The sequence below is a fragment of the Clarias gariepinus genome, chromosome 17, assembly GCF_024256425.1.
Source record: "Clarias gariepinus isolate MV-2021 ecotype Netherlands chromosome 17, CGAR_prim_01v2, whole genome shotgun sequence".
In the NCBI taxonomy this organism is placed as follows: Eukaryota; Metazoa; Chordata; class Actinopteri; order Siluriformes; family Clariidae; genus Clarias; species Clarias gariepinus.
In genome coordinates, this window is record NC_071116.1 from 5,009,754 (window position 1) to 5,019,985 (window position 10,232).

Consider the following 10,232-nt stretch of genomic DNA (forward strand, 5'->3'; position numbering starts at 1 on the left):
ATCCAAAGCATACCGATCCACTTGACTAAATCAATGTCCCTTTTTCCTACACTGCCATCACGTGGCCAAAAAACATAACCGTGTCTACGGAAATTAATCTCACACAAATATATTAGTGTGACTCTGCGGCTTTAAATCGTGAGGGGAACCACTGTCGCCATTTTGTCTCAGAGCTGTTTTCCACTGTATTTGACTGTGAACTGTTTTGTTGATTTTCAGAAATTAGGATAATTTACCATTAGGACAGCTTAACAGGGCAAACATTTTCTATCATCATGCTTCCAGACTGATTAATTGAAACTGGTAAGGTCGACTGATTTCTCCCTCACCCCCACATGCATACAATAGACATTTTATACATTCACTTACACACTGTAAATATTGGTATTTATGTTTGCACAATAATACAAAATAAATTTTTTAACTCGAATCTTCGTGTATTTGTGCTCTTCCATATACATGAGCTGTGATTGCTTAGAGTTCTAATGATTGTAAGATGGGCTAAAAATTAGATCACAAACAGTTTAGCTCTCTTAATTTACAGTCACAAATGACTGTGGTTTTAAAGCATAATTTCTTTGTGTCAAAGTCACCATGAAAATGCAACGGGAACTCGGTTGAATCTTCAGTATAAGCAATGTACAGAGAAAATCGTTATACAGCACTGAAAAACTGACTTGTTCTAACAGGGATGGGAAGATAGTTGGAACGAAGTCTGGACTCTCCATCAACCCTGGAGTAACAGGAGACTACAATGTGTTGATGGAGATAAGTAAAAAGTGAACAGATCAAACGCAGCAAAACACCAAGCTTGGGTTCTCTCCCGGAATGGAGTCAAAGAAATAAATCCTGTTTCTTTAGAGAGCAAAGTCTCAGCAGTGACCTGTCTGTAATTTGGATATACCCGCAGTAAACAGAGTGAAATGAGAATGGCAATGCTTCTCTCTGTGTGCCAAAGACTAAATCTACTAGACTCACATCCAACAATCTGTTCATACAGAGTGGAGCAGCTGATCGCGAAGCAATGAAGCAAAGAAAATGGAACTAAAACTGAAAGAAAATTGGCTGTCTTGACAAAAAGAGGGAAAGGAAAAAAAAACCTGACCAGCAAGCACCAAATCAACACAAACAATATGTCAGAGCTGCTCTCGACAAGAAAATGACTTGTCCAGTCTATAATGACTGCAGTTCCTCAAGCGCCAAGTGCTAAAAGCGTTAAAAAGCCCAGGTCTAGTTCAAGTAGACGATCATGGTGTGAAAACCAAAGTACCTTTCAGGAAAAAAAAAAAGTTTAAATCCAGTGAAAGCACATGGCTTCGAGCCAGATGTCAAGTTTATTGAACAGTAAGTGGAAAAAAGTCGACCTGCTACGACTATGCATTTGACCTTGAACGTCGGCGTTACTTACAAACACATACAGCGAAGAATAAATTAACCTGCTGGCTCAGGGTACTTCATGCACAAATCATTTTTATAACGCTAGAGGTTATGTCAGAGAAATCTAGTGCATACTGAGTAGGCTCTGTTTATCAGTGTTTAGTCTCTTCCTATAAAATGAGCATCATTTTAAAATCAACGTGGAGTGTGCATGATTAATGATTACACAGAAGGGCCTAAAAAATGTATACACACTTCAACAGTTGTTATCTATGTCCTTTTTTAAAACTTGATTTATGGCAGCAATGTGTAGTATCACGTTTCCTCTAAAGACATCAGTAGATGCACCATTGTCGATGCCATCAAGTAACTGTCAGAAGTGGGGCAAAATAAGTTGCAGACATATGCTTTACTTTCAAGCAACGCAAGCTCAATTCTAAGTGCCCCAAGATTAGGCCGATGACATTGCCTTAATTGAAGAGAACAAAAGGAAACTGTAAGTGGCAACAGCGGACCTTGAACGAGAAGCGAAATCGGCACAGAGGAATCAAAGATCACGTACATTTGGCAATTAATATTTGCAATTGTATACAATATTTGTAAATGAATGTATAAAATGTCTATATTGTATATTGGTGTACATGTGGGTGTGCAGAAGAAATGAGTCGCCCTCACTGGTTTCAATTAATCAGTCCGGAAGCACAATAGTAGAAAATGTCTGTCCTGTAAAGCTGTCCCGATGGTGTATGTAAAATAGTTTCTGAAAAACCTCATCCTCAGGTCAGTGTTCAGTACAAAACTACAGAACAAGTTCAGAGTCCGATACAGTAAAAACAGCTCTGAGACAAAATGCCATCCGAGATTCCCCTCGTACTTTAACGGTGCAGAGACAACAATGTCACACTTCATATGTGCGAGATTAAGTACTTCTTAGTCGCGGTGTTGGTTTTATGTGTTTTTTGGCCACATAATGGCAGAGTCAAGAGGATCAGCATGCCTTAAATTCCACATTTGTGTCAAAAGCGTGAAAAAATTTACTGTGTCAGACTTAAAAACAAACCCAACTTACGAATGTGCTCCGGAGAAGTGCACCCCATACACCAGTCGTCCAAGAGAGACTAAGGCTCGCTGGTCACATCCATGGATAATGGATGTCATCCACACGACATGGATAACTAAAGGAGGAAAACTCTGTCATACATGGAGGATTTTAAGATCCTGGACACTACATAAGACAAAGCCAAAGATGCCGCAAGTGACCGTAAATGATGGAGAGATCATATTGCCCAATATGCTACTAATCATAAGAGGAACTAAGAGAAATTCTACATTTGATTGTGTAACATTAAGTCAATGTTGTTCTCAAAAAAAAAAAAAATCTATTTTACACATCTATTTTTCATGTTTTTTGGATCAATCTGTATAAAAAGTTTTTCGAAATAAAGTCTTCATCCCTGACATGGACAACATGAGACCAAAATATACAGAAGCTCCTGACTTGCAGGTGTCTGGTTGCAAAATAAGAGTCTTACCTGGGTCACTGCCCATCTTTTAAAGGTCGACCTGTTGTCTTGTTGAGATGTCTTTTAAAATCTGAGCTTCAAAAAACCTTTGGCTGTCAATATTATCGACATGGCATCCTTTTCTTGTAAGATTGAGGATCATAGCACACATTTCTCACCGATATCCCACTACAGACAAACAGAACACTGTCAGTACTTACTAAGACAAACTATTTTAATTTTTTATAAATAAATCTTGCCAAAGTGAAATGCTTAACAACTTAAATCTACTGTTGAATGATTTTTGGATCAGCAATAGATTATTAAAAAAAATAAATCAAACTCTTGCTAAAAAGTCTAAAAGCATGCACGGGTTATTCATTTGTATTCATTAGTTATAAACTCTAAATCTCTGCCATTTTTATTCATGTCAGAAGCTCCACCCATCAACCAATAATTTTACATAAAAGGCAGATTATTGAGCGGTTTTATTTACACCATGTTTTATATTTCCTTGATATTTCAAATCCCGTATTTATCATCTTTAAGAAATATCTTAGCATATTTTATGATTGTATTGACTGAGATGACACAAAAGGCTATGGTGGGCAAACATACCACCCACTTGTACACTCGTAACCAAATTTATTTATGAAAAATGAACACATTTGTGACACTTTTAATAAAAACTATTCTCATAAAGAATTATATTTTCACCATGGGAAATCAGTTAGCATCATCATCCACATCAGACTCATCACCCGAGGTAAAAGGTTGGGCATTTAATCATCGTCGTCTCTTCACTCGACTGCTCTCTGTTCACGATAAAGTCAGTGGGGAAATAAGCGCAGAGTCTCTCGTTCGCTCCTGGTCCAATGGCTAAACGCGCTGTTTCTTATTATTAGGTCATTCAAACATTTTCAAACTTTGGTGACAGCGGGTACAATCACTGTACTCTGCATTTTTCCAGCTAAATATGCAAAGAGGTATGTCGTAAAAACCAAGGGCAACAGTTTTACCCATCAACCCCAAAATACAAAAGTTATCTGCAAGTTATTGATTAAAAATAAATAAATAAATGAAAATTGAGCCATATCTAAAATTTTAGTACACAACAGAAGAATAATTTTTTAACACTTTCATTGTTAATGATCTGATTCAAAACACAGCAGCACAAAGATGTGTTCATCCATTTATTTTTTAATGGCATTAATATTATTAAGTTCGCACATTAAGTGATTTCTTTAGAAAGATGTTTTTTTTTTTTGTCTGTACTTCAGCCTAGCAGGAGGACACCAACAGACTCGTATTAGATTCACATCCTACTTAAGATTCCCCATTTTTGAAATTGGGAAAAGATGTGCAGCAAAGGAACACAATTGAAAAAAAACAAAAACAAACCTATAACAGTGTCACTAGGAAATTAGACAGGTTTAGGATTAATATGTACATACATTTCACAGACATAACACATACACAAACATTAAGCAAAGCAAAAAAAAAAAAAAAAAAAAAAAAAAAAACTGTTCAATAAGGAAACCTTACATCTTAATATATGTGCACAGAAGTGTACTCCCCACATTTTTAATTTTTCCCCCCTTTAATAAGTTTATTTTTATAATTAATAAACATAAATTACATGATTTTTACACGATACACGCAAAGGCCCATGTGGGCAAAGAGTGGCCTTATGGGGGAGATGAGGTGAAGCAGACATGTACAGGCTTCAACATCAGTGGCTGTCCAACCACGAGCAAAGCCCACGCTCCACCAGCAGGCCGTTCACTGAAATCATCTACAGCAGCACATAGAGGACACCATCCTCCTGGTTACTTTATACTGAGCACAGGTGCAGTGACATGTTCTCTCAGGCACAAAACAGTTTTTTAAAAATAAGTCATCTTTGTCTAGCTGAACATTTATATTACGGGACTGCCTTCTTGGAGAGCTAGAATTACCCTTTTTTGTCCAGCTCTTAGTAAACTAACATGTCGTAATCACTGCCAGAAATAGTATTTCTATATACAAATTTGTAAAAGAGAAGGTGATACAGACTTTGGTTATTTGTTCACTACACAAGGTCAAAAAAAAATTTCTATAAATAAATAACCTCAAGGCTTCAAATTCAAGTTTGAGAGATGCTCATTAGATTTTGGAATAGGGGAACATTCTCACAAAACCAAAAACAAAACAAAAATAACTTTTCATAAAGTTCCAACACCAAGTGCCTTCTGATTTGTTAATACCAAGTAGGTTACACAAATTGACATTAGTATTGACGAGCACCAAAATGTTATCCATCTATCTCTACCAAAAGGTTTAATAAATGTGATCAATACAAACCTCATCTCCTGTGTGTCGCCAGAGGTGCACTAAGGGCAGTCCACTCTGACTGCCGGTAACCTAAAGAACAGAAACACACACATTTTCATTTTATAGAAATCAGTAAGGAGGACGCATTTTGTCTTATACAAGGTTGAGCAGTAGCTTTTGACAGAACTTCTTCTGCAGTGTACTGACAATGTCCGACAGGGATCAAAAAGAGGAATTGATTAAAAATATATATATAAATTACAGCTGCGCTTTAATATTTCCAAAAGGTGATGAAAAAAGGCAGGAAACATTTCTCACCTTCATGATTAAAGGGATCCCTTGTGTTAATTCCTCAAGAGCCTCATGTGCTTCAATTGAAAACCTGCCTTTTCCTGAGGAATCAAAGATGTTTGTAGCTGATTTGCAATTATGTGTCGGTTATACAGTACACACAATTTATGTGCAGAATAACAGAATATTTTTTATATAAATCAAACTCAACACAAAAGACACTCATTGTAAAAATGATGCACTAAAATGTCTTGTACTTAATTACATCATAAATAATTAAGAGAGAAAAAAACCAGTATTAGTTGACACTTTACTGTGACTTACATACTGTACCTGGCAAAGGTGCTAAGTTTTCTAACATAACTTCAGATGCTTGGAAAGGCAATGTCACAAAATCAGATCTGCACAGGGGGAAAAAAAAAAAAAGAAAAAGAAAACCTTAGCCTTTTTTTGTTTTCACAAACATCACAACTGTACAATCAAGCCTGGGATGATGATAAAAAAAGAAAAAATAACCTGATCTGCTTGAGAGAACTGAGGTTAACCGTTACGTAGCCTCCATAGTCCACGTATCTGATCTGTACAATATCTGAGTCTTTATAATGCTGAATAACCTGTGCCCGCCACCAGGCACTGTCAGGAGATGGGGCTGCGCACAAAACCCCTGCTGTTTGAAAGTCAGAAAAGAAGGCATTAAAATGCAGGAGAATTGACACATATACATGCACTGTGTGTAAGAAAATAACACACATGGGTACAGTGCAATATGTGTGCGGGTTAAAAGAGAAAAAGGGCTGGCATGGTGTACCTTCCACAGGAGTGGGTAGGCTGGGGCATCCTGAATGGGAGTAGCAGTAGAGCATCTGTTCTGAGAGACTGCGCAAGCCATAGTAGGTGGGATGTGTGTGCTGCTGAACAAACAGGTAATTAGCTGCTTCCACCCGAGGTACAATGACCTCCACAGTTCCATCCTGGGGGAGCATCAACTAGATGTAAGCACAAAAACACACACCTGTGTATTAGTACATTCATCATATCTGGTTAAAGGTGTATGTAAGTTACAGAAAAAGGAAAAAGGAAAAAAAAAAAAAAAAAAAAAAACACGATACAAAATGTCTGCAGTCAAAAGTATATGAACATCACATCTGTGTGATTCTTCTCCAAACTGTTGCCACAAAGGTGAAGGCACACGATTGTAAAAAAAAAAAAAAAAAAAAAAAAAAAAAAACAATGCTGTACCATTAATATTTTTCCAGCTCCAGCATGGAAAAGACATGGTTGGCCAAATTTGGAGTGAAAAAACCTTGAGTGTCCTGCACAGAGACCAGACACAGCAACTACACTGAAAAACTTTGAGCTGGTCTGAAAAATGACTGAAACCGAATGATCGTTTTCAGATTTATTTATTTAAAATAAAAAGGGGGGATTAGAGTACTTTACAAATTATTTTACATCCAGAGTTACATCGAAGATGTAGGTTAACCATGATTTATTTTTTTGTTTTTAATTCGTTTTTAATAACAGCAGTAAAAGTCATATTTATTTAATTTTAGATTTATTGAATCACATCATATGAAAAAGTACAATGACAGGTTTAATACCGTTGTCTATTTTCTAAATAAATAAGCCAATAAGGGGAAATAAATCAACATGGTTTAGAAGGGCATGGAAAAAAAAACTGATGTCCCTCTTACAGTATTAATCAAGGCCTTAAATTAAATACAAAAAGAAAATTCTCATCTTTTATCTACTTATGCGCTATTGACATAAAAATAGCAGCTACTTACTTACCCAAGAAGTGATAGGTATAGGATGCACCACAGCAGGTTGTAAACTGCTCAGGCGGTTACTTAAATCCAAATCTTTGAACTTTTTTCTGATAAGCGCCAGAGCTTTTTCCACCTGCACCTCAGACCCTGAACAGAACAGCCAAGAATTAAAAAATGTGGTACTACTGCCTCCGAGTGGATGTCAAAATCCATTACAGTTAAATTACATTACAGTACATATGGTTGAGAAGCGAACTCACCCTCTATATGACAGATCTGAAACTCGAACGTGTAAGGAAGAGTAGACACATAGATCTTTGCTCCAGAACTTTGCTTCAGGGAGGAAATGTATTTCCCTTTCTTTCCAATTAATCGCCCAACAAGGTGCTGCCCCAAATAAGATGAACACGCAAGATAAATCTGTGTACCGGTTCGTGTTGTGAGCGCATATAACAGTGTAAGGAATTCATCTCTCTCCCAATGCCCAGAGGTACTTAAGCTGAATTTGTGTACAACTGCACTCGACTCTCACCGCTGGCACCTCGATGTTCCACAGAGTGTGGGATGAGTTCCTAGACTGCGTGGCTCGCTTGCTTGTGATCCAGCTCTCTCCGTTCACGCACTGTAATCTGTTAGCGCCTGTAAAAGAGCATCTGATGAACCTGACATTTTACCTAAATATCCATTTATTCATTTGAAAAATAAAAACTAAAAGCCTGTAACACTTAATAGAAAGGGCAAGGGAAATGTTATATTAGAAGTTCTTCTATTTTAGACAAACCTTTAGAAGCATCTGCTTTTGCTCTTGTGAGTTTTTCACTTTTTTGGTCTGTGGCATGGCAAGTTTTAAAAGACACTGAAATGCTGCTGGACGTTTTCTCCACAGCTCGAGACTTGCTAAAAGCTTTCTCTGCTTCAATCCCTTCCTCTGAATGGCACGTGCTACAACCTGAATCCTCTTCTGCTGGGAATGTTGAAGACGGGTCTCTTGGGGTGTGTACCGCAGAGACGCTTTCCTCCGCCGTCTCAGTGACCGCTAAACTGTTATTCTTCTCGATTTCTTTTTGAAGTTGCACTTGGCTTTGTGGAGTTACCCCTGGTTCCGCCTGACCTTTTCTTTTTAAAATGCCACCACCAATTGCAGTGATCTCTTCAGTAGCACCATTGATAGCCTCGACGACCAGGCCACCGGATTCACTCAGGCTTGGGCTTCTTTCGCTTTGCTTTTCAGACATGCTAGTGACTCCGTTCTCTTTGGGGCAGACGATCCCTGTGGGCTGCTGTGCAAAAGACTCCGTCTCTTTCATCTCTTTAAAGTCTGAGCGACCTTTAACAGAGTCGTCCTCTTTTTCCAGCTCCGTTTCTGGCTTCTCAGCCAGAAGCAGAGATGCTTGAGCTCTGGAAACCTCGCCTTCTGGCTCTGGTCGAATTCCTTTCACAAGTCGTACAATTGGAGTGGAGGTGAGAATAGTGGCGGTTGAGGCCGCAGACAGGACCGACGATTCACTCATAGTACTACAGAGTTGAGAGCAACTAAGATCAACATTTTGGTCCTCCACTTGTTTTTCCTGTGACTGAAAATGGGAATGGGTTTTCACATCCTGTGCTTCAGGTGTAGTTTTAGTTTCAGCAACAGCGGTATCTTGTTCCACAACATTCTCCACTGTACTTTGCTTTCTAGCAGAAAAGGAAACAGACAATTCTTCCTTAGTGTTCTGCTGCAAGTTGCTCTTCCTCCTGAAGGTGTACCAACACCAGCCAAGCAGAGCAAGTGCTGATAGGGGCACAAGAGGCCTGAGAGGCATTTTCTAGTCACTTTTGGCTCCACTTTTAACCTGTCAATCACAAAGAACAATAGGTGAAGAACGGGGAAAAAAAAACAGGTCAGGTATAAGGTGAGGGAAGAACACATGATGGTGAGTCGGTCAGTAGGATTAAAGGAATCATAGGAAAATCCACCAAATATAAGCTGAAAGCATAATAAAGGAAACCTGATACATAATTTGTTGTTTCACTAAATGACTTATAGATATTAAAATCAGTAAATCTACACATTGTGACCTTAAATATCACTATAATGATTACTTTTATGCTTTTAAGAAGATTCTTTTTAATTAATTTAGTAGTTTAACCAAGGAATCTTTCGCCTAGTAATCATTGTCCAACATTTATCTACCTTTAAAAACTGTTTTACCTTTTTTAGCTTTTTACCAATATAAATTATGTTACTAAAATGATTTACTTTGCTTAAAAAAAATAGACTTTTTAATAAATCCAAGTTAAACCAAAATGTTTTAAAAACATAATTACTAACACCAAACCCTTTTTAGAAATGCACTTGAAAAACATTGCATTTTATTATTTGTCAAATCAGTAACTTAAATGTTTACTGACAAACACAAAACTAATTGCTGTCTGTACTTAAATTTAAATTAATTCTGATAGATAAACTTATTCCCCAACATACTGGATAAAATATTATTTCTAGTAGTAGTACTATAATAATAATAATAATAATAATAATAAACTACTTGCATTTGAGAGTCGACTCAATATTTACCTTACTTAAAAGATCCGAATCAAAGAGTCGACTCACTCAAATAAATTACATGGATTTTACGTTACACAATATAAATTATTTACAATAATAAATGTAAGAATACGAAAACCAGTCGATATTCTAATATTTCGTAAATTAACACAAATGCAATGTGTTTGGTTGAAGTTATAATAGACTTAAGGTAAATAAAAAGTAAGGTCGGGGGAAAACCCACAAAATCACCTCAAGGCACCTGAATCCAGAGTTAGCCTGTTAGCTTCGAACTCAAAAACGACACCGTTATACCACATTTTTTACCCTATTTCAAACTTACCGGAACCAACTTGACAAAGAAACCCAGTCTTTGTACGACACACGATTAAAAAAAAAAACAATTTTATCACTTAAGGAGTAGATTTTATGTTAAAATATGACCTGAGA

The 10,232-nt window shown here is 37.1% G+C and overlaps 1 protein-coding gene across 3 annotated transcripts; it reads right to left on the reverse strand.

Moving 5' to 3' along the window:
- Positions 1-4,059: 4,059 nt before the first annotated feature.
- On the reverse strand, positions 4,060-10,232 carry akap1a (A kinase (PRKA) anchor protein 1a). Of its 3 annotated transcripts, none has more exons than XM_053476113.1 (11): positions 10,126-10,232; positions 8,034-9,087; positions 7,785-7,891; positions 7,513-7,639; positions 7,275-7,399; positions 6,292-6,469; positions 6,000-6,150; positions 5,817-5,884; positions 5,511-5,584; positions 5,223-5,282; positions 4,060-4,674 (listed from the first exon to the last, which is right to left on the reverse strand). In XM_053476113.1, exons 2-11 carry the CDS (start codon positions 9,055-9,057, stop codon positions 4,612-4,614), a joined length of 1,977 nt encoding a protein of 658 aa, XP_053332088.1. In that variant the 5' UTR covers positions 9,058-9,087; positions 10,126-10,232; the 3' UTR covers positions 4,060-4,611. The 3 variants fall into 3 exon arrangements, with proteins under 3 accessions (XP_053332088.1, XP_053332089.1, XP_053332090.1); XM_053476114.1 differs by having other exon boundaries at positions 6,292-6,454; positions 10,126-10,231; XM_053476115.1 differs by lacking the exons at positions 4,060-4,674; positions 5,223-5,282 and having other exon boundaries at positions 5,509-5,584; positions 5,808-5,884.

Coding starts and splice junctions, on each gene's coding strand:
- akap1a (XM_053476113.1), bottom strand. CDS start 9,057: ATGCCTCTCAGGCCTCTTGTGCCCCTATCAGCACTTGCTCTGCTTGGC. Junction 7,400..7,512: donor TCAGATCTGTCATATAGAGG/GTGAGTTCGCTT, acceptor TGTTCTGTTCAG/GGTCTGAGGTGCAGGTGGAA. Junction 6,470..7,274: donor CTATACCTATCACTTCTTGG/GTAAGTAAGTAG, acceptor GCTTACATCTAG/TTGATGCTCCCCCAGGATGG.